The sequence below is a fragment of the Perca flavescens genome, chromosome 18, assembly GCF_004354835.1.
Source record: "Perca flavescens isolate YP-PL-M2 chromosome 18, PFLA_1.0, whole genome shotgun sequence".
Classification (NCBI taxonomy): Eukaryota; Metazoa; Chordata; class Actinopteri; order Perciformes; family Percidae; genus Perca; species Perca flavescens.
Genome location: NC_041348.1, coordinates 32,763,482 through 32,791,025, shown reverse-complemented (window position 1 = coordinate 32,791,025; position 27,544 = coordinate 32,763,482). Strand labels below are relative to the sequence as shown.

The 27,544-nt window shown below is 40.2% G+C and overlaps 2 protein-coding genes and 2 long non-coding RNA genes across 7 annotated transcripts; 1 reads left to right on the top strand and 3 right to left on the bottom strand.

The window, feature by feature from the left end:
- Positions 1-524: 524 nt before the first annotated feature.
- LOC114572712 (uncharacterized) lies at positions 525-6,638 on the bottom strand. Of its 2 annotated transcripts, XR_003694804.1 has the most exons (7): positions 6,561-6,638; positions 6,407-6,472; positions 6,120-6,208; positions 5,840-5,951; positions 5,652-5,760; positions 700-770; positions 525-578 (listed from the first exon to the last, which is right to left on the bottom strand). It is a non-coding gene; the product is annotated as an uncharacterized LOC114572712 (long non-coding RNA). The 2 variants fall into 2 exon arrangements; XR_003694805.1 differs by lacking the exons at positions 525-578; positions 700-770 and adding an exon at positions 3,985-4,021.
- Positions 1,755-3,257, bottom strand: LOC114572713 (uncharacterized). Of its 2 annotated transcripts, none has more exons than XR_003694807.1 (4): positions 2,804-3,257; positions 2,095-2,582; positions 1,886-1,980; positions 1,755-1,793 (listed from the first exon to the last, which is right to left on the bottom strand). It is a non-coding gene; the product is annotated as an uncharacterized LOC114572713 (long non-coding RNA). The 2 variants fall into 2 exon arrangements; XR_003694806.1 differs by having other exon boundaries at positions 2,808-3,257.
- A 5,655-nt stretch (positions 6,639-12,293) lies between the features above and the next one.
- LOC114572908 (NACHT, LRR and PYD domains-containing protein 12-like) lies at positions 12,294-26,896 on the top strand. The gene is made up of 9 exons (XM_028604687.1): positions 12,294-12,564; positions 12,843-14,634; positions 14,724-14,897; positions 15,198-15,368; positions 24,568-24,738; positions 25,030-25,203; positions 25,361-25,513; positions 25,689-25,735; positions 26,367-26,896. The coding sequence occupies exons 1-9, from the start codon at positions 12,294-12,296 to the stop codon at positions 26,894-26,896; spliced, it is 3,483 nt and encodes a 1,160-aa protein (XP_028460488.1).
- Positions 13,647-20,867, bottom strand: LOC114572707 (uncharacterized). Of its 2 annotated transcripts, none has more exons than XM_028604433.1 (3): positions 20,481-20,867; positions 18,337-19,686; positions 13,647-14,632 (listed from the first exon to the last, which is right to left on the bottom strand). In XM_028604433.1, the coding sequence occupies exons 1-2, from the start codon at positions 20,861-20,863 to the stop codon at positions 19,401-19,403; spliced, it is 669 nt and encodes a 222-aa protein (XP_028460234.1). In that variant the 5' UTR covers positions 20,864-20,867; the 3' UTR covers positions 13,647-14,632; positions 18,337-19,400. The 2 variants fall into 2 exon arrangements, with proteins under 2 accessions (XP_028460234.1, XP_028460235.1); XM_028604434.1 differs by lacking the exon at positions 13,647-14,632 and adding an exon at positions 16,480-16,652.
- Positions 26,897-27,544: the final 648 nt, after the last annotated feature.

Below are 27,544 nucleotides of genomic sequence, written 5' to 3'. Positions count from 1 at the left end.
TTTATATTTATTGAATATTTCAGTAGTAGCGTATTCTGATAGACAAATATACCATATCAAATAATGCTCCCCCAACAGAATCATTATATATTGCACCACTACTCACTCCATGTGCACTGTCAGGAGATAAGGAGCATATTTTGATATTCTATTAATTTATATTTATTGAATATTTCAGTAGTAGCATATTCTGATAGACAAATATACCCTATCAAATAATGCTCCCCCAACAGAATCATTATATATGGCACCACTACTCACTCCATGTGCACTGTCAGGAGATAAGGAGCATATTTTGATATTCTATTAAAACATTTATTATTACCACAAATACAGTACAATTTGTTATTTCTATAAATTTAAACATTGTGGCCACCATCATACTGCTTATCAGCTGGTGTATTTTTTATTGTAATATTTAATGTATATTAAAATCAGTATTTGTACAAATCAGGATGCTGAAAGGCACAGTCCAATTAATTTATGTTGCATTTTTTGCACAAATATGCAGAGCAACTTTTGGGGTCATATTGGGCACATTGAAAATGTGCCCACCTGTTGCATGAATCACACTGCACCTACAAAAAAAATAAAAAAAAATAACACACAATTAAAACAGCATTAGGAACATAAATCTCTATTTGCACACACATTTGAGAGTCAATTAATAATACAAAGCGCATTTTATTTATACTTTACCATTTCAATCATGCTTTCATCTGTATCATTTTGGATGAAGGAGCACACCACACAGTATTCCTCTACATTCCCTAGGAACAAAGGTGTATCATAAGGTTTTAAACTGTAGCAACTCCCACTGCATGAAAAGTGGGATTTCCGTCCCCGTAAATGCCTGTAAACGCCCGGAAATCCCCCTAATTTTCGGCAGTTATCGACAATTTACAGGCTGCGAACGTCACGTTCGTCTGTGCCACATATTGTCGGAAACAAACCATGACGTATGTGGAGAGCCCCCGCGGAGGTGTTAATGGATCTAATTAGAATATGAATAGGGGCCTGGCCAGAGAACGTCTTGCCCGGCTGGAATGTCCTCACTCACTATTGGATGAAACCACTACTTTTAAACAAGAAAAATCTCTCGTGATTGGTTGGCAGGTCTGTCACGGGTTAGGCTATTGGTCAACCTGGTCCATTATTATTACAATAATAAATATATATTTATTTATTATATATATTTATTTCATATATGCTATGTTGTATATTCATGTCATGATTATCATAGTTAAAATGATTTGCCAGGAACGTGCTGTTTATTCCAAGATAGAGCTTTATTGACACAAAACACAAACGCAATCAGAAAAAATAACTATGTACAAAGCATCGGAGACATACAGCACACACAATAAATATCCCTCGCTCACGAGAAGCAGCACCGTCCACCCCTAACCCGCGGCCGGCTCGGAGCTGTTGGTAACCGGCAGCATTCGGTCTGATTCGGTCCATGTAGCATACGTCTGGGGTGCGTTGTCCTGTAGGTCTACGGTGGCGCACTTCCAAATGCCACCTCACCCGCAGCCAGCACTGTCTCGCTTCCAGCAGCTGTAAAATCAATCAATAAAGACAATCAGTACTGCGTGATATTTATTTATGGCCACAACACACCTATGAATGCACCTGAAAAATATTCACATTGACCAAACGGATCTAATCTTACCCTCTTTTCTTCTCGACCAACTCCGAGCTGAACTCTTCACAGCTTCTGCCCGCGATGCCACATCTGGTTGTTTCTACCTGAAGCTCCTGCGTGCTGTCTCGTCATGTCTTACAGGCAGCTGGAAAACAATGAAATGAGAGTGGTATGAATAAAAAACATAAGTCACAGTAAAATTAAACATGGAAAGATGAAAAAGTAAAAATGACTTACACACAATGGTGTCATTATCAGCGTCATGTAAATCTGGACTTACAAACAGCTCCGAGCAAATATAGGTCACGGCCTCGTTATGAGGCGAGGTTAGTCTGTAAAACAACAACAAAACTATGGCTAAGATCGGTATCTATTAACGTATCTATGTCCTTATACAGACAAATTAATGAAGTTCATTCAATGAAAGCATATTCTTTAAATCTTACCGTTGCTCCTGTCACGGCCTGGCCGTGACTCAGGCTGCTGTCTTCCTTTTTTGGTCGTGTGTGTGGAGTGAGTGTGTGTAGGCGTGGTCTTTCCATCAGGGCACCTGGCTCTCCAGCGCAGCTGCAGGCAATTCACTAATCAAGCTCCAGCACTAGTACTCCTGTGATCCAGGGAGCCAGCGCCAGTTCGTTTCAGTCCGTCAAGCGACGCTGAAGGGCAACCTACTCTTCGCTTTCAGCCACGCCACCAGCCCTGTTTGTTTTCGAGCCTGCCGTGCCTGTCTCCACTCCTCCACTCCATTTGGGTCACCATCCTCCTACGTGGATTTACAATATGTCTGTTCGGCTGAACTTACATTAAAGAACTGTTGTTAACTCCCAACCATCTAGTCTGTGTTCGCTCTTGGGTCCACACCTCACCCTAACAGCTCCGGTTTGTAGCGCCTGTTACAGTTTGTCTCCGAGTTGTGAAGACGGCGGACTCCTTTCTGAAAATTACGAAATAAAAAAAATATACTTTTATAAAGCAACATCACCAGCTCAGCTCTGTAATGAATGGCGCTGAAAGCAGCCACAGCTCTGTGCTGCTCGCGTTTAAACATTACTGCCAAGTCTAAGTAGCCTGTTTAACATCCAAAGACAGTCACTGTATGATCAAGAGTTAATAAACAGTAGAGACTAGCTCGCCGTTTCATTAATAATCATATACCTACGTTGACTTCTTCTTTTCTGTGAGCGCATCTTTGGAGACCCGGAGATGACATGGAGGAGAGAAAACAACCGCTCCAAACGTCTCGAACAACTCCTGTGTGTTTCCAAGTGAAGTTTGACAGAGTGTACCGACAACTCTTTTACCAGTTGGCCTGAAATATCCCCATATTTCGGAGGTTTTTGCTCCAGCTCTCAGACTCATCTCCCGAGTCCCGCCGATTTTTTTCAAATGGAAGCAGTGAGGGCGGGGGTAGGGGGCGGGGCAGAATGATAGAGAGAGACCGTGGAGCAGATTAACCAGCAGGGCGCGAACAGCGCACACACTGGTGTGGAGGTAAATTACAGAGAGTTATAATGGATTACTGGGAAAGCATTATAATAGGACAATTGAAGTCTGGATTATGAGGCCATTTCAGTAGAGCCAACAGCTTCATATGCCATGGACATGTGAATATGGTGCTGAGTTTGCCAGTATTTTAAGAAGATAAATGGTTGGGACTTTGTCATGCAATGACAAAGCTTATATGCGTTATGTGAACCCAGTGTTCTGGTGTCAGCAGAAAGACTTCTCTTAGAAAACTGTCCAGTGGAGCCTCTGTCTCCATTCCACCAGACAATGTTGGATGAGCAAGACCAAATACTGTAGTCATGTCACTATGTACAATGGTGGAGCTCGAGGAGACTGGGAATGAATCATGGAATACATATTTTACCTTTGTGGCAAAGCCTGTAAAACTAATTGTTGAAATCAATTATTTTGTGTATCTTTTTTACATAACACTGGTCATTGCTAATGACATACAAAGTAATTAATCTAGCATAATTTCATTAAATAAATCAATTCAAGCTAAAATTGAAGAGTCTACAATTAGGCTACACTGAGTCTGATCTATTTTAAGAGATTTTCTTAAAATGAAGTTAATACCTTTTAGAAAAATGTCACCTGGGGTAAAACTCCCCCTGCTGCTACCATGATTTGCATTTGTATAGCTCACAGCATTTTCATTTACATGTGAAAGCCTCCCCTAGAATTAGAGGGAGGGGGGTCATGGGAGGACAACTGCCAAGCAAGGCCCACGTCAATTTCCAACAATTTATGGCAGTTTTCGGTGTTGCCTGTAAATTGCCGTGTGCAGTCGTAAACCTGAAGTTCCACGACAATCTACAGTGCCGCATACTGACGAAAATCCCACTTTTCATGTAGTGTCCACTTATTCTATGAAAAAAAGAAATCCTGGTTACATTACAAATGTTTCATTTGTGAGTAGTAAAGCAAATACATTTCACAAGTATTCATACATATATATATATATATATATATATATAGTACTGTATACATTAATGTAGAAATGTGTGTTAAATACCTCCCCAATTCATTATGTTAATGCTATGGGCATTCTGCATCGATACATGTGAAAACACTTTGATTTTTTAGTTCAGGGTCCATATTTATCAAGCTTCTCAGAAGTTCCTGCAAAAGAGAGGCTGCCTCTCAGTGAACCTCCCCTGAATAAAAAATAAAAAAATTACTCATAAGAACACTGCAAAAAATTGACTGAAGAGTAAAAAAATTCTTGGCTCAAAGCTGAGCCTAAAAGTTAGTTATCTCAGTCCTACTTTGAGTGTAGGACTAAATCTTAAGCGTCAGTCTTAGTCCTGTTTTACGAAACTTTGCTGTGCCGCAAACTTTGGATGACAATGTAGCCAAGGACCAATCACTGAATAGACTTCCTCATAATAGATTATTCTCAGATAAATTCACATTGAATGGTGAAACTCCAAAGAGGAGTTTATATTCAAAACATTTAACAATAAATAATTTTCAAGAGAATACATTATGATATAGGCGTACACGTTAATAAATGAAAGATTAAAAAGTTTATCTTTTTGAGCGCCATCAATTGCACCTACTGCTCCGTTGAAGCCGGCTATTTGCATGAACTGTGTTTGCCTCTGTTGTAATACGGGGGGTGTTGGGAAGTCGATGAAACGCGTGACTATGTATGGAGCTGTTGCATAAGTGCCGTAATTGTTTCCATTAACATTCGCCTTATTGATCGTTATAACAGGCCAAAATCCTCAACATTGCTGCGTTTGTCCTTTGGCAAATAAACAAACCTTGAATTTAACTGAAAACAAATCAATGCGTAAAGTCAGTGGTGAGATGACGTCCCTCACCAACTCGCTTACAAATATTATTCCTGCGCCCCTGCGCTGTCCGACCCCGTCTAAGTCAGTGTGCGTCGTCAAATAATTCAGAAACATTCTCTCTCTCTGGAAATACTCCACAGTGCCATTACAAGCCCCTACTGGCAACTCCTAACCACCTGAGAGACCTCTGGAGCTGTCCTAAATAACTGGGAGTGTAAGAGTGATTCTTAGCTTTAGGAAATTTGATAACTTGCTTTTATTCTTAAGTTTGAAAGTAAGTAGTAGTAAATTTCATGAATTCTCAGCACTTAAGAGTAAAAGAGGCTTGATAAATACCAGCACAGAGCTAGGAGCACTGAATGTACGTAAATAGGCAGCAGGTAAACATTTGGTTTAGTGCGTAGTTGCTACTTCGTGTGCTTACTCAAAGACATTTCTGTGTACTGTATTGATGCAAAAAGAGTTTTGCAAGAATTGTTTGCTCTTGCAAGAGATATATAATATTTTGTGTTTTTGGTGAAAGGTTTGTGGTTAGTGTGTAGAGTTTAGGAAAAATTGGCAATAGTTAAAAAAATTGTGCCTATGCAATCAGAAAAACTTTAAAACAGTGATAAACTTGCGGTCCAGCCCAAAAAGCAACCTTATTTGAAATTATTAATGAATTTTGACTAAGAAAATATTTTGATGCCACTGACCTTTACACTGAAGCAATGCACAAGCCACCTCAAATCGTGCCTTCTGAAAAGCTTGTGGAGATGACTGGACAGTACTGATGTCTCCCCTCTTCAGATACTCTTCTGCAAACTATAAAATCGCATTTTACCTGGCAATGGTAATTTCAGTTGCTTATACATTTCTATAACATTAGTACAAAAATGTTTACCATCAACACTTAAATGCCACAGCTGCTGGTATCTTGCTGCTTGTTGTGCTTCATTGTTTGTACTGTCCATTTTGCTCCCTGGTCGCCACACTCTGTCATCCTCAAGAAATTCCTAATTATAGTTCAAAAAAACAAAAAGAATACACAAAGTGACAGAGCGTCATGCAAATTATCTTAACATAAAAAAGCTTCAAACTTTGTTCTGTAAAATTGCAACGGTCACCATAACTGACCACTCTGAATGACTTTGATGTTGAAACTGTATCACAAGCACGTTTACCTCCAGTTTCGTAGTAGTTTACGCTCACAGGCACCTTCGTTTGCCAGTGGGTCAATCACCACAAGTACCTTTTCTGAGATGCGAACAATCTAAAAATGTTTAAATGCATTCATGTTATTTTCTCATCACATTACAACATTTATATTTAACAGATCATTTTATCCAAAGTTACTATGAGCGCTGATGCTTCAGAGGTCAACTGAAAAATCTAATACATGATATATACAAAAGAGATGTCTTGTAAATAATATTGCACTGTAAAATGAGAGACAGAAAGGTAACCGAACCACCAAAATCCAGTGAGCTCCAACATTTATAGGGCACATCCACATGTCTTCCACTGGAAACTTCATCTGAGGAATGGGTTTAATACCAAGTTATTGTTTATTCTTTTTTGTGATAATAAATACTGATAAATAATATCTGTGACAAATAAATTACCTTTTTGAGTCCCTGGAATTGTCCAGAAAAAAACAACGCAGTTGCAACAACAGCACTAAGCTGGTGAACAGGTTTCTGGTAAAAAAAAAAAAAAAAAAAAAAAAAAAAGTATAAAGCCAAATTATAGTGTAAGAAACATCCAAGAAAAGCTATATAAATATGATTTCCACTTGCCTGCTGTTTTTCAATCAGGATGTGCAAGTACACATCAATAACCTGCATTGCAAAAAGTTATTAAACAATAGTAAATGTAACAATAATACATTTTCTCTTTTAATACATTTTCAACACTTACTTCATCAGCCAGCCACTCAGTCCCATGCAGAGTACGGTTAGACGAATCATAAAGTTTATATGGTCCGACAACTGCTTCCACCTGGCCATGATCTTCTGCAGCCCACAGCATTTTAACTGAAAACAAAACATAAATGTTAAAAACGACTTTTTAAAAAAATTATAATCTCATTAGTATAACTGCTACATGGTCAAAAGCATATGGACACCCGAAGGCCTTATATCAGGGGTTTTCAAATTCTGAGACTGTGGCCTCCCCTCAGACTCCCCCTCCCCCTCCAATAGACACTCAACATTTGAGCCAAAGTAGCCTAATATTGCTGTTTGACATAACTTCTGACTACACCAAATAGTTTTAAAAAAAGGTTTGTCCTAAGGCATTTATTAGTTTCAGACTCTGATGGGGGGAAAAGAGTTCCCAAAAACTACTGTATCTCTGAACTCTCACACATATAGGCTATTCTATGTGATCTCCTTTTAATAACTAATGCAATAAGTAATGTAATATTGTTTCAGTTCCATTCACTGAGCCTCCCCTGAAACGGTTTGGAACCCCCCAAGGGAGGCCCGCCTCGCACTTTGAAAACCCCTGCCTTATATCATAAGTACTTTTTTAACATTTACTTTTAAAACCATGGACATCTATATGGAGTTACTTCAACAAAACTGGAGGCACACAATTCTCTAGAATGTCATTGCATGATGTAGCATTAAGATTTCCTTTCAAAGCAATGAAGACGCCTTGCCAAATCCATTACTTAGAAGGGGTATCCACATCCTTTTGGTAATGTAGTGTAATTGAAAACCAATGACCAACAGGTCAACATGAACATCTTGAACAGTCCAAACCCACTGCATGCAAACAACAAACGTGGGTAGGCCAAACAAATGACCAGCAGGTCAGAACTCAGTAACTACAACCTCTTTCTAGTACACTCTCCTTATTTGATAAGGGATCCTGTGGAGGCTTCAAGATTTAAGATTGTTATTCATCACATACGCAGTTAAACAAGAGGCAGTGAAAACTGAATTACATGTAAACTTGGCCTATTCTCCATAGACTGTAATTAAAATGTGACTAAAAAAATCCCGAAATGAATAAAATGCATAAAATGCATAAAATGCATAAAATGCATAAAATGCATAAAATGCATAAAAGGAGGAATACAGTAGATTACATAAACATTGAACAAGAGGCATTCTATTCAAGACCGACATATTCAGGTTTTCAGGTAGTGATTTTGCTTTTACCTGTATTGTGACATCAGTTTTGTGGGTTAAATGAATTACTGATTGTCTCTGTGGCACAGAGGTGTCTTCAGTGATCTCAAAATCCTCTGCCTGGTTTAAAGCATGTGGGCTATGGGACATTGGACTGCTCTTGTTCTCTTCTGGGATTTCGTATGATTCCTGACTTGGGACTGGACTGCCTCCTTTTGTATGGCTTGATGTGGTTTACATTGTATTTGTTCTTTAAAATGGTCCCTTCAGAATTGGACAGTGTCACAAGCCGACCGCATATTGACCGAATGACATACTGTATGGTCCAAAAAAATCTGGCTCCATTCTTCCTCCCTTCCTTCCCCGCTTCCTCATGTTGAACAGAAGCACCTCATCTCCAACTTGATACACTTTATTTTGGTACTTCTTTTGCACTCGTTTTGCATATGCCTGTTTCTGTTTTTCCTGAGACTTGGCGATTTTTTTCTGCTGCTATTTTTTTTGCAGTCTCCATTGACTTTAGTTTGTCATCCAAAAAAGTACAATTAGTACTTGCCTCAGGAATAATAAGGTTGGAAAGCTGAAATGAAAAACAACTGTGAAAAATAGTAACTTCTTAACTAGTAAAATTGTGCATAATTGAAATTTTTCCAACCAAATAGATATACAAATCATGATATGAACACACAGTATGCATTTGAACTACACTGTTTCCAGATTTGTTATTTGAGCATTCATGGCTCACTTTATTTAACATTTTAAAACTGGGTCACAAAGTTTGAAAATGTTGGAAACAAACTAACTGGCATGTCCACAGGAACCTCAGAGGGGAAAACTGCCTCCCTCCCCTACATCAAAAGAAAAGGGGAGAGTTTCATCGTGGTTTGGACTTTTGATCTTAGTGAAAACAATGTAGCATCCAAGAAGACATCCCAATTGTTCTGCCTCTCATTGACCAATTTTGTGAGAGCTCTAAAATGTAAAATAAAAACAAACCAATAAAATTAAGTCTCTATCATTAGGTCAACATGTCTTGGTCCAACTATGCACTGCATTACATTATATTAATCATATGAAATACATAGAGTGAATAGATAGTAATAGATTGAATATGTGGGGTGATGATGGCGCAATGGACAAGACACATGCCTTTGATGTGAGAGAGCTAAATTAATAAATGTTAATGTAAATAATATCAATTACCCATGGTTAAAAGCAACACAAGTTCTTTTCCATGAAACTGGAGTGGAATGTCACAAAGCTCCACTAAAAGCTTGAAAAAAACTTACCGCTTTATGTTGCCGTTTGTTTTCTCATCAAGGCCATTGGTTTGGGGGTGATGAGCAGCTGTGACACTTCTTTCAATGCCCAAGATATTACAGAGACCGTTGTTGAGCTGAAACAAAAAACTGTTTTAAAGTTAAGCAGAACTGAAAATTTTTTGAATTGTATTTACTACAACAGTATTTAAAAAATGCACATACTTCATTCACAAATTCTCTTCCCTGGTCAGAGAGGATTCTTTTGGGACAACCATGTCTATAAATAATAGAACAGATATGGCGTTCCACCTCAGCTGCAGATTTTGACTTTAACGGGAAAGCCTCAACCCCTTTGGAAAAGTAATCTGTGGCTGTTAGGATATACTGGTAGCCATTTGCGGTTTCTGGAGGAGGGCCTGTGAGATCAATACCAATTAGCTCCCAGACAGCAGACACCTATTAAGGTACAACAGACAAACATTTAGTTTTACATTTTCAATACTTTAAGAGCTGTTGTTTAATATCAACATACCACTGTTCACATTTACCTCTATACAGTCTAACGACTGTGTAGCAGTCAAAGGCTTTCCAACTTTCTGGCATTCATCACATTCCAATACCTTTAAGAAACTATCTGTTAATAAAAACACAAAGCACAAAACACAAAACACAACAATAACTTATACACATACCCAGTTGTCAATATCAACGGACATGCCAAGCCAGTAACATCTGGAGCACATTGCATTGCGTGTTTTCAGGATGCCCGAATGCCCCCCGATTGGTCAGGAGTGAAATTCCTTGAAGGGCTTTCTTCCATCCTCCTTGGATTTAATGACTCTTCTGCTTCCGAAGAAGAGCTCCCTTTCTGCCATGAACATTAATTTAAAGAACTTTATCAACACACGTTTAAACAATCGGCATAATGGGACTGCTGAGCGCCGCGTGGGGGCGAAGCTTCGATTATTCGCTGTTAATTGCTATCGAAGCGTCGAAGCTCTGATATTCGGGCCAGCCCTAGTATTTAGATACTCACCCTTTAGTGTGAATTTGGAAGCATACCTCCTGAGGTTTAGTTTCTGGGATTTATTATAACCAGGTCGGTGTGTTCCCAGAGAGAGGTAGTCATATACTTCATGCCATCTATTCTCCATAGCTATAAAGACACAAAACACAAGCATTGTTATAACAAGATAGATATCTCAAGGAAATAATCTTTTGGTAAAGGTGACATTCCTCTGACTTTTTAAAAATTTCATCTTTCTTATTGAAAATAAAAGATAAAGATGCATATTAGCTGATGTTTACATGTGATGCAAACATCTTAAAAGTGGTCAATAACATCAAATCGACTTTTATGATAACACTGGCAGGCAAATACAGGTGCATTATGCCAGGAAGGTAAAACAATGCAAAGAAAAGGTTGTGATCGCATTTGGCAAACCTTTAGTCCAAATTGCAATAAAAATGTATCAAAAAGAAGAACATTGCATTAAACCAAACTGAAGTGGGCTTAATTTAAATTAATCTCATTTAAAGCTTGCTCATCCAAAGAACGCTGAAGTTAGCATCCAATTCCGCAGTTAAGCGGAAAGTTAAGGGAAAGTAAGAGGTGCAAAAAACGGAAGAATCAGTCGCTCAGCAATGTAAGTTAACTGTCACTTAAGTTTCTGCCGAATGGGAAGCGAATCGTAAGCTAACTTCAGCGTTGTCAGATCCTACGTTCTTCTTTTCACACTGTAACGTTATGATTTAAGACCACTTAAGTCAAATTCACAAAATGTACGAATACACATTACGTTACACTTCACACTACAAATGATTTCCTCATTAATATTTGTGTTAATATTGCAATATGAATTAGCCTACACTAGTAGTTTATGTTTGTTTAAGATAACACACGCTACACGCCAGAATCATCACATTTCTACATTCAGCTGCAAAGGCAGTGTGTACATACCAATATTGACATGCTTACAGGTCAAAAGGCACAATGAATACATTATTTATTACTATTAGATGTTACTCACCATTAACCACAGTACCAACCGCATGTCCGACCTGCAAGTTTGCATAGATTTATGGGCGGGGAATCAGATCACGCTTGTGGGTCGTGCGCACGCGCAGAACCGCTAAGTAGCACATCTCGATAGGTAGCATAGATCGACAGAACACCGGTAAAAGTTAACAAACCCCCCAAAACTCCAAAATGATTTATGGTTACAAATTCCCAGCCATTCACTCAGTGATCTCACCTCCTCTGGGCCCATGGTGACCTCGTCCCCTCACCCACATGATTGAGGAGAAACACCTTGGGAACATGGAATTAACAATTTTTGGCCTTCACAAAAAAACTGATGATTGACCAGGCGTTGTAAGACCCGGTGGATGTGCTGGATGTGTGTCTAGAGGTCTGGGGGATGGAAAAGGATATCCTCCAAGTAGACTCGTAGGGTCCATTGGGTGTCCATTCGTCCCCCTCCATTAATCTGACAAGGTGGTGTGCATTCCTTTAGTCCAACTTAGTAAACACTTTAGCACCTTGTAAAAGTTTAAAGGCAGAGGAAGTGAGAGGGAGGAGGTACCTGTTTATAAAGATAAAATTGTTGAGACTGCAGATAAAAAAAATTAGCAATTACCAAAGGCTTGGATCATGTGGATGCGCTGTCCGTGTTGTTTTCATTATTTAGAATTTCTCAACTCATCCAAATACGTTTTCACATTAAACCAATGCAGGGTTGATTAATCTTAACTCTTGGTTCATTTGTCTATGCTCTATTATTTGTCTGTACATAGATTTCCACATCAACATTTTTCTGCCTTAACTTTAAACTAATAAAAAAATCATCATAACTCAACCTACAAAACTGGCCTGTTTTGATAATCTGAGTATTATATAACCCAAATAAATGCTATATGGTGATGATTTTCTTTTAAATGTTTGCAGCGAAAAAAGATGGCGAAATCGGACCTCTTCAGAACTTTAGACAATTTGGGAGCCGAAGACTTTAAACACTTCAAGTGGCTATTGCAGCAGCGGGGGGTCCTAGAAGACTTCCCAGCAATCCCAAAGAGTCGACTGGAGAATGCAGACCGGATGGAGACAGTGGATCAGATGTTCCTGACCTACAGTATAAACACTTTTAAAGTGACCAGGATAGTTTTAGTCGAGATGAATCAGAATGATCTAGTGGACAATTTATCAAAGACCACCACAGAACCTGCAGGTAAACCATAATCATTAAAAAAATATCTAACAAAGATCATACTTGTATATCATGAAGATTTAAACAAACATTAGCTGTGTAACTAATATTAACCTCTTAATGATAAACATATGTGTGTTGCACTGTGGCTTATTGAACAAGCCACCAAACAAATATCCACATAATTTTACAATAGTTAACATATTCAGGATCTAGTGTCTAATGGGCTGAATAGATTTCATGAATACTCACATTTACTGGAACAACCCCTTATTAATTTCATTGTTTTATTCATTCAGAGATTATTGCTGCATGCCAGCAAAAAGTCAAATCCAACTCACAAACAAAGTTCCGGTCTATTTTTGAGGGAATTGCAAAAGCAGGAAACAAAAGCTCTCTGAATCAGATCTACACAGATATCTACATCACAAAGGGAGGGACCGCAGAGGTCCATGATGAACATGAGATCATACAGATTGAAACAGCATCCAGGAAACCAGACAAACCAGAAACAACAATCAGACATGAAGACATCTTTAAAACCCCACCTGGAAGTGAGGAACCAATCAGAACAGTGCTGACAATGGGAGTGGCTGGCATCGGGAAAACAGTCTTAACACAGAAGTTCACTCTGGACTGGGCTGAAGACAAATCCAACCAGGACATCCAGTTCACATTTCCATTCACATTCAGAGAGCTGAATGTGCTGAAAGGGGAAACATACAGCTTGGTGGAACTTGTTCATTTGTTCTTTAGTGAAACAAAAGAAGCAGGAATCTGCAGCTTTGAAGAGTTCCAGGTTGTGTTCATCTTTGACGGTCTGGATGAGTGTCGACTTCCTCTGGACTTCAACAACACAAAAATCCTGACAGATGTTACATATTCGTCTTCAGTGGGTGTGCTCCTGACAAACCTTATCAGGGGGAATCTGCTTCCTTCTGCTCATCTCTGGATAACCACACGGCCTGCAGCAGCCAATCAGATCCCTCCTGAGTATGTTGACATGGTGACAGAGGTCAGAGGGTTCACTGACCCACAGAAAGAGGAGTACTTCAGGAAGAGATTCACAGATGAGGAGCAGGCCAGCAGAATCATCTCCCACATCAAGACATCCCGAAGCCTCCACATCATGTGCCACATCCCAGTCTTCTGCTGGATCACTGCTACAGTTCTGGAGAAGGTGTTGAAGATCAGAGACGGAAGAGAGCTGCCCAAGACCCTGACTGAGATGTACATCCGCTTCCTAGTGGTTCAGACCAAACGGAAGAGTGTCAAATATGATGGAGGGGCTGAGACAGATTCACCCTGGAGTCCAGAAAGCAGGACAATGATCAAGTCTTTGGGGAAACTGGCTTTTGAGCAGCTGCAGAAAGGCAACCTGATCTTCTATGAATCAGACCTGACAGAGTGTGGCATCGATATCACAGCAGCCTCAAAGTACTCAGGAGTGTTCACACAGATCTTTAAAGAGGAAAGTGGACTCTACCAGGACAAGGTGTTCAGTTTCGTCCATCTGAGTGTTCAAGAGTTTCTGGCTGCTTTTCATGTCCATCTGACCTTCAACAACTCTGGAGTCAATCTGTTGTCAGAAGCAAAATGGTGGTTGAAACCATTTAAAAAAAGATCTACACTGACATATCTCTACCAGAGTGTTGTGGACAAGGCCTTGAGGAGTCCAAATGGACACTTGGACTTGTTCCTCCGCTTCCTCCTGGGTCTTTCACTGCAGACCAATCAGACTCGCTTACGAGGACTGCTGACACAGAGAGAAAGTAGCTCAGAGACCAATCAAGACACAGTTGAGTACATCAAGAAGAAAATCAGGAAGAATTCCTCTTCAGAAAGAAGCATCAATCTGTTCCACTGTCTGAATGAACTGAATGATCACTCTCTAGTAGAGGAGATCCAACAGTACCTGAGTTCAGGAAGTCTCTCCAGAGGTAAATTGTCTCCTGCTCAGTGGTCAGCTCTGGTCTTCATCTTACTGTCATCAGAGAAAGATCTGGACGTGTTTGACCTTAAGAAATACGGTGCTTCAGAAGAGGCTCTTCTGAGGCTGCTGCCAGTGGTCAAAGCCTCTAACAAAGCTCTGTAAGTGGATACATGAACACTTTCAAATATGCTAAATGTTATACATAACAAATAAAACATTGTGTTTGTGTTCATTAATCCTTCCCCAGACTGTGTGACTGTAATCTGTCAAAGAGAAGCTGTGAAGCTCTGTCCTCAGTTCTCAGCTCTGAGTCCTCTAGTCTGAGACAGCTGGACCTGAGTAACAATGTCCTGCAGGATTTAGAAGTAAAGCTGCTTTCTGCTGGACTTCAGAGTCCACACTGTACACTAGAGACTGTCAGGTCAGTATTAAGCTGATTGTAACGTGTTATAGAGTTTTTGTAGTTTCATTAAATTGAAAATAAAAAATATGTTAAATTTACCACACCTTTTAAAACATTGTGTAACAAAATGATTGTAAATCAGATTAAAATTTAAGACCAGGGGTTTCTCTTATTTTCATCTCAGGTAAGACTGACTCACAAACACAAAGAAGCTAATCATTAGCAGACAAAATAGAAAGGTTACATAATTACCAACATGGCTTTCACTCACATTAAAAAATCAAGAACAATGTTTTAAATCTGTACATTTCTATACAGGCTGTGTGGCTGTAACCTGTCAGAGAAAAGCTGTGAAGCCTTTTCCTCAGTTCTCAGCTCTGGTTCTAGTCTGAGAGAGCTTGACCTGAGTTACAACAACCTGCAGGATTTAGGGGTGAATATGCTTTCTGCTGGACTTCAGAGTCAACACTGTAAACTGGGAACCCTCAGGTCAGTATTAGGATGATTGTAGTGTTACACCGGTTTTGTAGTTTCATGAATTGAAAATGAAAATTCTTTTCAATTCATCAGTGTAAATTCAGATTAACTTTTAAGACCAGTAGTTTCTAATATTTTCATCTATGTTAAAGGGTAACTTTGGGTGTTTTTCAACCTCTATTTCCCAATGTTTTTGTGTCTAAATGACTGATGGGAACAACAATCTTTGACATTGGTCCAGTATGAAGCAAGATCGCTGCAGTCGGCAGTCGGCGAAACAAGCTACAATTCAATGGGCAGTTGTGCACCTTCTGTTTACGTCCACAAAAGTGCTTGTTTTGTCTTATTTTTATAAGTGTCTGACAACATTATGGAAAGGATCCCTACAGAGATATACCTTTTAGTTAAAGATTAAGATACTTTTTTTAACATTAAAACATTGGTGAGGTTGCGTTCGTTAAACCCACCAGAGTCCATATAAATTAAAAGTAATATTAGCATCATAAAATACACTTTTTTCAAAGTCAACAGAAAAAAGCTATGAAAAGCTGTATTAGTTCGTCTTTCTACTTTTCCAACAATCACAACTATAGTTTTCGGTGAAATGAAAACATAGCTTACCGATTTACATGTGAAAATATGTTGGCTATATACACTCTAAAAGTATTGTTTTTTTAAATGGAGTCTGGTGTGTTTAGTGCTAGCAGAGACAGAGAATAGCTGTTTTTGGTTAAACAAAAAGGTCTTAGAGTTGTTTTCTGTAGGGATACGTTTCCCAATGTTGTCGGACACTTAGAATAATAATTTGAGCCTGGCAGCGACTGTTGCTGTGGATGGCAGCCTCGGTACTTCGCTCTTTGTTTTTGTGCATTCATTACGCTTTCTGCAGTCTTTCACCAGTAACTTTTACCAGAAAGGAACTCTTAAACATCAGGCAAACCTCTACAGGAACTTTTTCTCCAGTCTTCACAAACCCAGCAAGTTTTACTGAAATTCTGGTTGGAGGCGCCGCGGTTATCCATGGAATTTGCCGGAGATTCAGACGTGGGAAATGAGCAGGAGCACTGGTGAAATAAAGGAAGCAGGGACTATGCACCTCGCTTCCAGCCATTCACCTGGCAAACATCCAATCCCTGGCAAAGAAGATGGATGAGCTGCTGCCTCCCTACCAAAACATCTCAGACTTTTACAGAGCCGCCACCCTGTTTCACTGAATCCTGGCTCTGTGAATGCATCCTGGACAGTGCACTTCAGCTGTATGGTTTCCAACTCATCTGGGCAGACCGCAACACAGAGCTTTTGGGGAAAACGTAAAATGAAGATTGGTGTACAGATGCTACAGTGCTGAAAAAGATGTGCAGCCCTCACTTAGAGACTCTCTTCATAAACTGTAAGCCCTTCTTTTCTCCGTGGGAGTTCTCCTCATTTGTTATGGTCGGTGTTTACATACCACCACAAGCCTGCGTAGCAGACGCGCTACAACAGCTAGCCGACCAGGGGTCCGTTTCAGGAAGAAATTTTAACAAACTCTGAGTCTAACCCTGAACTCTGAGTTGATTTACCCTGAGATGGGAAACTCTGAGTTTTCAGTTCCAGAACAGCTGATTAGAGTTGGTTCAATTAACTCGGAGAAGGTTGACTCAGAGCAAAGCACGTGATCCACCACAATAAAACAGAATTGGTTTAGGAGAAAATTGCTGCTAGAGTAAATGCATAAGCATTGACAGTGTATTAATTTCATATTTAATCACAGGTAACCTATGATATTACTGGTGAAAACTGGAATAATATTACACCTATCATTTCATTTAGGTGACATCCTGTGGACAAAAAAGTAAATTACTACTAATGCAATTCTGAGCCTGCAGCACCATGATCATTAACAGAAATATAATTTATAATCATGTAATTCTTTTTAATGACTCTCACTGGTTTGTGTCCAAGGAACACTACAAAAACGTTTAAAAAAAACATTTAAGAGTGAGTCTCACTCTTCTGATGGCTCTGCCTACAGTTGCTTTACTAATAACCCTCGCATCACCAATGTTGTAAAGAAAAATGCTGTTTGCAAAAAACATTACAACACAAAGAATCTGCTGGGATGTAAAAGCATGTCCACGATGGTGGATGTTAGTGATATCTGGAAATGAAAATACATCTAGTCGGGCCTCAGTATCATCTCCTGACACAAACTCTCTGTGAAGTAATACAGGTTTTTCATCAACGAGATTGTCGATAAAAGGACATGCAATGTTTGAGAAAAAAACGTTTTATAATCTGCTTAACATAAACCAATACATTTTTTAATTAATGCAGATAAACTGCGTTAAAATGTGCTTGATACAGACTGAATGAATGAATAAGGAAATGAAAGAGGGAGGAGACTGAGAGAAGAAAACCTGCTCCCGATCAGGTTAGGTTCACTTAACCTCAGAGTCAGTTACCATAGTAACTGACGCTAAGGTTAAGTTACCTCTCTTTCTGAAATGAGCTGTAGTTACCCCTCTCTCTCAGGTTTGATTAACCTCTCTTTCTGAAACAGAAAACCCAGAGTTTCCCTCATCTCAGGGTCGAAAATCAAGCTGTTCCACTTAGCACTCCCTCTAGAGGTCTGGAGAACTTCCGTTGTGTAATCTGGATGCAGCGTTTTTTTTTATTTGTTGCATTTCTTTTCAGTAATGTCTGCTTTTCTTTTTGCATCGCTTCTTTTTCGGGGTTTGTGTGCGTTTCTTTTTGCATCGTTTCTATATTTGCAGCGTGTTTATGTATTTGGTTGTGTTGTGTGTATTTGCAGCGCGTTTGCTGAATGCTGCGCATGTGTTGTCAAATTAATCAAGTTGTATTTTTAATTTGCTTGTGTTTTGTCTATTTGCATGTGTTTTCTTAAGTTGCAGGGCATTTGCCCCTGTTGGCCACCATAGGAACTCAGCATATCAAGATTCCCACCAGGGACAGTGAAATGTACAGGTAGATGGAATACCTGCTAGGCATTGCTGCCGGTCGCACCTCCTCCGGTGCCCATGGGTCAGCTGCAGGGTCATCAGCCAGGAACCATCACCAACGTTTCGCTCCTTTAATCCTGGAACGGCTCCTGGTAGCGGAGCAGTGACAAGGACATCTCCCTGTCACCCCCTGCAGCTGATAGGTGTTACCCTCTGCGGCTGTTGTTGTTGGGCTTAGTTGTTTTTTCCCCAGCTCCTATCTTTCCTTCTCAGCCAGAGCCAAAAGCTCACCTTCTTGGCCTCCTCCGCTAGCTCTTTGGTTGCCTTCTTTAGGTTCCCTCCAGTCACACCTGCGTCCCTCAGAAGGCATATGGTTGACAGCCCCATGTAGCCTCCATCCCACCCTCCGCTGGTATTGTGAGCTCAATAAGGAGCATGGATTTTGCCTTGGTGAACCACACAACTATGTTGGGGTGGAGAGATGTAGCAGTGATCTTGACCGGGAAACGGAGCTGCCTGTTGAGGTCGACTCATGTTCCACTCCTGGTAGGGGAAAATGGCATAGGTGTTTCTCTTGGCCTGATGTTTCTTCTCCCCCCATCTTCTGTGACAAAGCTGATGTGGTTGTGGTTCTCTGCTGATGGTACTCCTTTGCTGCCCTGTTGACGCCACTCCAGCACCTTGGCTAGCTTTCTCAGGACCTGGTTGTGGCACCATCTGTAGCGTCCTTGGGCGCGAGCGCAATCTTATAGCCTGACAAGATATGCGGGAGGCTTGCATTAGGGGTATTGCAGAGTGTGCAGCATTCCTCACTCCCAAACCACTGGTGAAGGTTCCGAGGACAGGGAGCGGATGAGGAAGCTGAGCCTTGCCTGTGGGATCTTCCACAGGTCTGACCAGGTGATGTTTCAGTTGTCTAGCTTCCCTGTTGACCCTGCGACACAGCCTTGATCTTGTAGCTCTCTTCCTCAATTCTTGTCACCTCTGCCACCACCATCTCCTTCCTCTCTTTGCGGCTGGCCTTGGACCTAGCCCTGCTCTTCCTGCCTGGACTCTGCCGACAATCTCTTGATGTTGCAGACGACTGATGGCTTGGTCGACCTCAGTTTGCGTTCCACTTCCAGCCTGTCTCAACCTTGGGGTTCGCATTCTTTACAGCCTGGTCAGCGGACTCTCTCAACTCAAGAACAAGCCTGGTCTTTTCCTGCTTGTAGCCCAAACTGATGGATTGAAGCGGCAGCTGGAGGGTGTTCCTTCCGAAGAGGCCCGTTTCAGAAAGGCAACATGGCAGCCCCAACCAATTTTGGAAGAATGTGTTGGCTTTTCCATCCATCTTACTTGGAGTGGATGAGGGGATCTCACTCATTTTCAGTGGCCACATCACCCTCCTGTAGAGACAAAAACACATTGGACTACTCTTACACAGTTTTAAAGGATGCCTATCACACGGTTTCCCAGGTAGCTCCAGGATTCTCCGACAACTGTCTGCTTCATTTCATCCCAACCAGGCAAAAACTAAAAACTTCTAAACCTGTGGCAAAGACTGTAAAGAAATGGACAAGGGAATCAAAGCTGGAGTTGCAGGCTTGCTTTGACTGCACCAACTGGACTGTTTTTGAAGCTGCAGCTACAGACCTCAATGACCTCACTGACACTGTAACATCTTACATCAGTTTTTACAAGGACATCTGTGTGCAAACCAAGACCTTCTGCACATAAAACAACAGCAAAGCTTGGTTCACTCATAATCTTTAACTTTAGCGATGTTTAACGTTAGCTACATAACGTTAGCAATATATCTTGTGTAGAATCCAGGACCAGCAGAGCAGAGAGAAGTGTCAGGGAGCAGAGACAAAGTATTTAGATGAAGTGAGCTGGTTTGACCATGGAGATGGGATACGGTTAGCTTAACCTTGGCTTGGCTTTGCCGTCCAAATGAAGCCAAACAGTAGCCGTTTTCAAATTTTTTCAACCTGGGACCAGGTTCCCAAAAAGTGCGTTTTCAGGCAGTGTGTTTACAGGATTCGTTTGGACAATCGGCCCAAACGATGCAAAACATGTGTTTGCATCAAAAATCATCTCCATGTGGATGGCCCCTTTTACTGCAGGTTTGAAAAGCACCCATTATCACACCTCTCATGCGCAAAAGGTTTTCCCTCAACACCCAACCCCCTCAACCCACCTGCGGTAACAGTCCGTGAGAAGGATGTGTGATGGCTCTTTCAGAAGTAGAAGATCAAGAAGGCTCCAGGACCTGATGGTGTGTCCCCCTCTTGTATGCAAGTCCGTGCTGAACAGCTGGCGCCAATATTCACATAGATCTTTAACCGGTCCCTGGAGCTGTGTGAAGTGCCCTCCTTCTTCAAATGCTCCACCATCATCGTCGCCCTGACGTCTGTGGTCATGAAATCCTTTGAAAGACTGGTGTTGAGCCACCTGAAAGACATAACAGGACCCCTGCTGGACTTCCTGCAGTTTGCCTACAGGGCAAACAGGTCGGCGGATGATGCTGTCAATATGGGACTGCAATACATCCTGCACCACCTTGAATCCCCAGGGATGCATGCAAGGATCCTGTTTGTGGACTTCAGCTTGGCGTTCAACACCAACATCCCTGAACTCCTACATCAGAAGCTCACCCAGCTCTCAGTGCCTGCCACCACCTGTCAGTAGGGGTGTGTCCACTCCCAGCTGCTCTTCTCCCTCTACACCAATGACTGCACCTCAAAGAACCCATCAGTAAAACTCCTGAAGTTTGCAGATGACACCACAGTCATTGGTTTGATCCTGGATTGTGATGAGTCTGCTTACAGACAGGAGGTGGAACAGCTGGTCCAATGGTGCAGTCAGAACCACCTGGAGTTAAACCCTAAGAAGACTGTGGAGATGACAGTAGACTTTAGGAGAAGTTCCGGTCCAGGGTAAGGAAAAGGGCAGCAAAAATCTCTGCAGACCCCTCACATCCAGGTCACTAACTGTTAAACCTCCTTCCCTCTGGTAGGCGATACAGGGCACTGTTTGCCAAAACCAGCCAACGTAAAGACAGTTTCATTCCCCAAGCAGTCACTCGTTTCTGAGTTGAACACTCAGAAATAGCCCCCACTCTAACACTGAACAAAGTCAATCAACACTGTTCTGGTCATCTACCTCATGTATATTTCAATCTTACAATTACAATATTGTTATTAGGGCTGTCAAACAATTAATTTTTTTATTTGCGATTAATCGCAAAATTTCTATAGTTAATCGTTATTAATCATATGTTTTATCACATGAATACAATTCTATTATTTTGTATTTCAGAACTGTTTTAAGTACATATTAACAACGGAAAGCAATTCTTACCAGTGTATCGTGATTGGGAATCAAATGAATGCAAAGAAAGTTACTTAATGAACTTGACTTTAAGATTTGTAATTTTGTATTATTTATTTACTTATTTACTATTTAAAAGAAAAATGTGTGAATCTGTCATTGCACAATTCCTCCAAATACCTAACCTAACTGAGATGTAACACTAACACTTTGCTTATACCGTAAAAACAACATGGTACAAAACCAGATGCCACAGCAGGACATTGGTAACCTTTACATTTTTCTAATAAGGAATGTAACAATTCTCCTGGACATAAAAGGGGGTGGACAATGTCCCAAATTACAAAAACAGTCAAAACATGATACAAACAACACAGTCCTAAAACCGTATGCTGATATACAGAGTCAATATGGTCTCCAGTAACTCCTAAATAATTTTGATTACTCACCAGACGTCCAGTGATCACCGGTTAATGAGACAGTGTTAGCACTTTGCAGCAGTTCCAGTTGGGCTGCTTTCTCAGTGTCGTACAGGCTGTGTATGCATGAAACTACTGTGCCCCTCAACAACTTTTTAACCTGTTAAGGGCCGGTGGGGGTTAACAGACGTGTTCTGATGTGTTACATAATAGTATTTAACCACAAAAGTTCAAAACTTTTGTCAATATGGACATGCTGTATATCGTTTGATTCGTAAAATTCTCTGCAATTGAATCATTCAGTTCATTTTACTGAAATCATAACCACCAAAGCATTATTCATGATCTTAGTGCTCATGCTATTTGAAAAAAAAAAGAAAAAAAAAATTATGATGCTTCCCTACCTGTACGCTGTCCTAAACGCTCAATCCGCGTCCATTCCTGGCTTATATATATTCCTCTAGTCCGTAAGTGTTCACAGATCAAAAGGATAACAAGGTTTTTTCACAAGAATTAATCCAGGTTATGAATATTGTCCTGTAGAACCCATGCTAATTGTCCGCTAACTGTCTGCTAACTTCATTAGCCGATCTCGTTCCGTCTGAAATAATATATTTTTCCTTGCCCTGCACCGTGTTGCTGGGTATAGTTGTTTTCCTCAGGTTGCTGCCTACACAATGAAATTATCCCCACCTTTTTCTGTTAAGTTTTCACCCCGGGACAGCCCCGGACGCCCAAACAAGCGCTCCCACTGTGGGCGTCAATACGCTGCGCGTCATCTCTCCGAGCAGCCATCTTAAAAAAAAAAAGCTGTCATTGGCTATCAACACGTCAATCATGGCAGTTGTAGCCAATCACATTCCCTTTCCAACGGTATATAGCATGATAGGAATATCCAAAGGGGACCAGTCCAAATGAATGGGTAACAGACCTAAGCCCCGCCTCCCAGAGCCAGCATGCGCATACATGTGATTTATGAGAAAAAAAATATGATCAACAGTGTTTGAATGAATGTAAAAAGGTTTTTTAAGTCATTTTAAGTATGTCGTATGTTTTTTCTAATAGCATAGAAGTGAGTAAAAGCATTTAGCAACATTTGGTCACTTGGAGAAGTTTTGGAGAGGTTTTGGCACACCGGTGACACTTGTTATACCAAATACTGAAAACTCCCTAGCTCCCATTAGGTTAGGACTAGAGTTCTGAAACTTTATATAGGTCTTCTTGACAAGGTGTAGAAGGTTTGTGTTGTGTCCTGCATAGTGTGGCACAAAGTATTTTTTTGTTATTTTTTTTCAAAAATTACGTTTTTTTAGACCGGACCAAAATAACTATTTTGAACCATGTTTGAACTGCTGTAGTGTGTGTTCTGTTTTAATCACATGCTAATCAAGCACATGTCTATAAAGTAGAAGAAATTAGGTTTCAAATGATGCCTCATACATGTATTTTGGCCTTACAGTTCTTCTGTTATAAGCGTTTCCCTTTGGGAACGAGAAATAGGCAAAAATCAGGCAAAAGAGGTGGATGTTAACAGGTTAAAAGTAAACTTTCCATTCAGAATCTTATTGGCATCCATTTCGGCATCTCGCACTCGCCATCCACTCAAAACCTAACATTAGTCTACTACTCTTTGGCCAGCTTGCATGCCCAAACAAGTGTGTGTGGCATGCCTGTTGTTTTGTTTCCGGTCTAGCCAGATCCGGTGTGGTGTTGTAGTTTTTCTAACGTTACTAGTTGTTGCAACAGCATGTAAAAAAAAACTACAAAGTTTGCTAGGCCAAAAAGAACGTTAATCTTGCTATAAAAAAATGTATGCCGTTAAAATGGGTTTGCATTAACGCCGCTAATAACACCTTTAACTGACAGCACTAATTATTATTAATATTACCATTGCACTGAACTGCCTTGCACTATATTTATATTTAAATCTTAAATCTCAGACTATAATGACATTGCACTATATTCCTTCCCTCACTTAAATTGTTTTTGTATATTTTTTGTAAATTTGTAAATTCTATTGTATATGCATACTTAACATTATTTTTTATATTTCCTACTGTACTTTCTGTTTTTATTCTTTATATGTAAAGTTAGTGTTGTACTTTGAGAAAAAAAAATTCCTTGTTTGTTTTACGCAAATCTGGCCAATGAAGCTGATTCTGATTCTGAAAAACAGAACGTTTAGTGGACAAAATTGACGATGCATATTTCCCCTATAGGATTACATTGCAGCTCAGGTCGCGGCTGCTGGTTACAGCGTTCTCATTTAATCATCTCATCTAATTTAATTCTGGACCAATTTCCAAGATTGTTGTTCCAATCAGTCACTTACACAAAAAACACAAATGGGGTCCAGGTTGAAACCCCCCGAAATTACCCTTTAATGAAGGCTGATCATCACAAATATTCTTAGACAAACACAAATAAGATATTCATTAGGCAGAGAAAATAAAAAGATTGCATAACTAAAATTCTGGCTCTCAGACACATTTAACATTAAGAAAAATTGTGTTAATCGTGTGCATTTATTTACAGGCTGAGTGGCTGTAAGCTCTCAGAGAGAAGCTGTGAAGCTCTCTCCTCAGTTCTCAGCTCTGAGTCTAGTTTGAGAGAGCTGGACCTGAGTAACAACAACCTGCAGGATTCAGGAGGGAAGCTGCTTTCTGATGGACTTCAGAGTCCACAATGTAAACTGGAAACTCTCAGGTCAGTATTAAGTGGATTGTAAAAGTGTCTCAGTGGTTTTGTATAGTGTCATTGGAGATGAATTTCTTTTTTTAAAAACCATGTGTAACAAAAAACATGTACAATGGGATTCACTTTTAAAATGATGTATACAATCTCAAGTCAGTGATAAGCTGATTGTTAAACAGTTGATCTTTTAAAAATCCTGCTCATTCTGCTTTATGTTAATGTTAGTGAAGATGGTCAACATCTGTGGGATTGTCCCGCTGACATGATTTTCTGACTGAGTTTACGATGTTTTTCTAATTCCAGTTTGTCAGGCTGTCTGATCACAGAGGAAAGCTGTTCCTCTCTGGCTTCGGCTCTGAGCTACAACCCCTCCCATATGAAAGAGCTGGACCTGAGTAACAATGACCTGCAGGATTCAGGAGTGAAGCTGCTTTCTGCTGGACTTCAGAGACCACAATGTACACTGGAGACTCTCAGGTCAGTATTAAGCTGATTGTTAAACAGTTGATTTTTTAAAAATCCTGCTTATTCTTTTATAGGTCTATGTTAGTAAATATGGTCAACATCTGTGGGACTGTCCTGCTGACATGATTTTTATATAAAAAGTAAGTTCATGATGTTTTCCTGATTCCAGTTTGTCAGGCTGTCTAATCACAGAGGAAGGCTGTACTTCTCTGGCTTCTGCTCTGAGCTCTAACCCCTCCCATCTGAGAAAGCTGGACCTGAGCTTCAATCATCCAGGAGAGTCAGGAGGAAAGTTTCTGTCTGCTGGACTGAAAACTCTCAGGTATGGACACATTTTAAGGTATTAAAGTCAAGCTAAAACTAAGCACCACTGATTGGCTGACTGGACAGCGCAAACTCTCCCATTTCAAGGCTAAAGAGTTACTAAATATGTTTCTGATCATGTTGAACAGCAGTTAAGACTCATGTTGGATCATTGTGACTGTTTCATCCTCCAGTTTGGACCATGGTGGAGAGCAGAGGTTAAGACCTGGTCTGATGAAGTGTAAGTTTGGATTAAGTTTGATTTACGAAGATAAAACAGCACAGTCAGTTTTTCTTTAAATACAAAGGTTTTTATTCAATAAAACATTACTGACATGTGTCATCATAAAACCGTGACCCCGAGCCTTATCCCTCACGTAATTCCCCTAAAATGAATCATTATGGTTGATTCATTTTAGGCCTATTTGCACATTTCTGGTCTTATTTGATGGTTAGAAGCTAATGAATATAAATACATTGTAACAAAACCTATTTCTACCATTCTGGAGTAAATGTAGATGCATATGTTGGATCTTTTGGCTTCTTGTATTTACAAATATTTATATTATATATTATTTTATATTATATCATTACAACTTTAATGTTAAAAGACATCATAATAAGACATATTTGGACGACATACAATTGTTTTATGGATTTCTGAAAGCTGAAGGTCTAATGTTTTTAAACGTATAACAGTCATATTTTCTGTAAATAAAATATTATGAAACGGCAAGTTTTCTTAACTACAAAGTGGGTGGACTCTCAGGCTTTTAAACTTTGTAGTAATTCACATTAGCACACGCACAAAGACTAAAGCCTTCAGACGTGTCTGATGATAAACTGTTGCTGTGTCTTTTTCTGTCCATCAGATTCTTGTGAACTCACAGTTGACACAAACACTTTGAACACAGCCCTTAAACTGACTGACAATAACAGGAAGGTGACACATATGGAGGAGAAGCAGCCATATCTTTATCATCCAGAAAGGTTTGACTGTAAGCAGCTGCTGTGTAGAGATGGTCTGACTGGTCGCTGTTACTGGGAGGTTGAGGTGAGCGGAGAAGTTGATGTAGCAGTGAGTTACAGAAGAATCAGCAGGAGAGGAGACAGTGATGATTATTTGTTTGGATATAATGATCAGTCCTGGAGTCTGGACTGCTGGTCTGATGGTGTTTACTCTGTCTGGCACAATAAAAGAAGAACAGACCTCCCTGTCTCCTCTGTCTCTGGTAGAGTAGCAGTGTATGTGGACTGTCCTGCTGGCACTCTGTCCTTCTACACAGTCTTCTCTGACACACTGATCCACCTCTACACCTTCAACACCACATTCACTGAGTCACTTTATCCTGGGTTTGGGTTTAGGTTGCCTGGTTCCACAGTGTCTCTGTGTTCGCTGTAGGAAGAGACAACTTCCAGTCTTGTGGTTTAAATGTTGGCAGTGGACAAGGTTTCACATTGGTTCACATTTGGCTCACTGATTGTGCCTTTTATGACATAAATGTTCTTAGAAATGATGAAATTATCTCCTCAGGGATGAACTTGTTATGTACCACTATAGTAATACTAATACTAGACCAAAACAAAGAAGAGACCTGGGGCCTGTTTCACAAAACCAAGATAAGGGATTAAGCCGGGATATATCCTGGATGAATTTAGACTTGACTCGGTTTCACGAAAGCGGAGGCACATAAATCACCATGGAGATTTATTTTGTGCAGCTAGCCAGGATTTATTTAATCCTAGAACCTTTTCTGATCACTCAGTAGTGGTTTTACCCTATTATCAGTCTGGATTAAAATGCAACAGGTGCATATAGCTGTTCATTTAAGTAGTGTTATTATTTAAAGTTGTGACCATTATTAGGGCCCGAGCGCCGACAGCGGCGAAGGCCCTATTGAAACTGAAGGAATTATTATTATTTTTCTTTCTTTCTATTATTTTCCCGTCAAATGAATTGGCTTTTTGAGGGGCTTACCATATTCAAAAACTCACCAAATTTGGCGGTCGCATCAAGTCTGGGGAAAATTTACGGATTTTAAGGGTTTCG

What these genes read in the sequence shown, in the direction of transcription:
- LOC114572908 (XM_028604687.1), top strand. Translation starts at nt 12,294, where the DNA reads ATGGCGAAATCGGACCTCTTCAGAACTTTAGACAATTTGGGAGCCGAA. An exon ending in TGTAAACTGGGAACCCTCAG is followed by an intron (nt 15,369 to 24,567) that starts GTCAGTATTAGG and finishes ATTTATTTACAG; the next exon opens with GCTGAGTGGCTGTAAGCTCT. An exon ending in AAGACCTGGTCTGATGAAGT is followed by an intron (nt 25,736 to 26,366) that starts GTAAGTTTGGAT and finishes TCTGTCCATCAG; the next exon opens with ATTCTTGTGAACTCACAGTT.
- LOC114572707 (XM_028604433.1), bottom strand. Translation starts at nt 20,863, where the DNA reads ATGCATCCCTGGGGATTCAAGGTGGTGCAGGATGTATTGCAGTCCCAT. An exon ending in CTCACGGACTGTTACCGCAG is followed by an intron (nt 19,687 to 20,480) that starts GTGGGTTGAGGG and finishes TTGTCTCTACAG; the next exon opens with GAGGGTGATGTGGCCACTGA.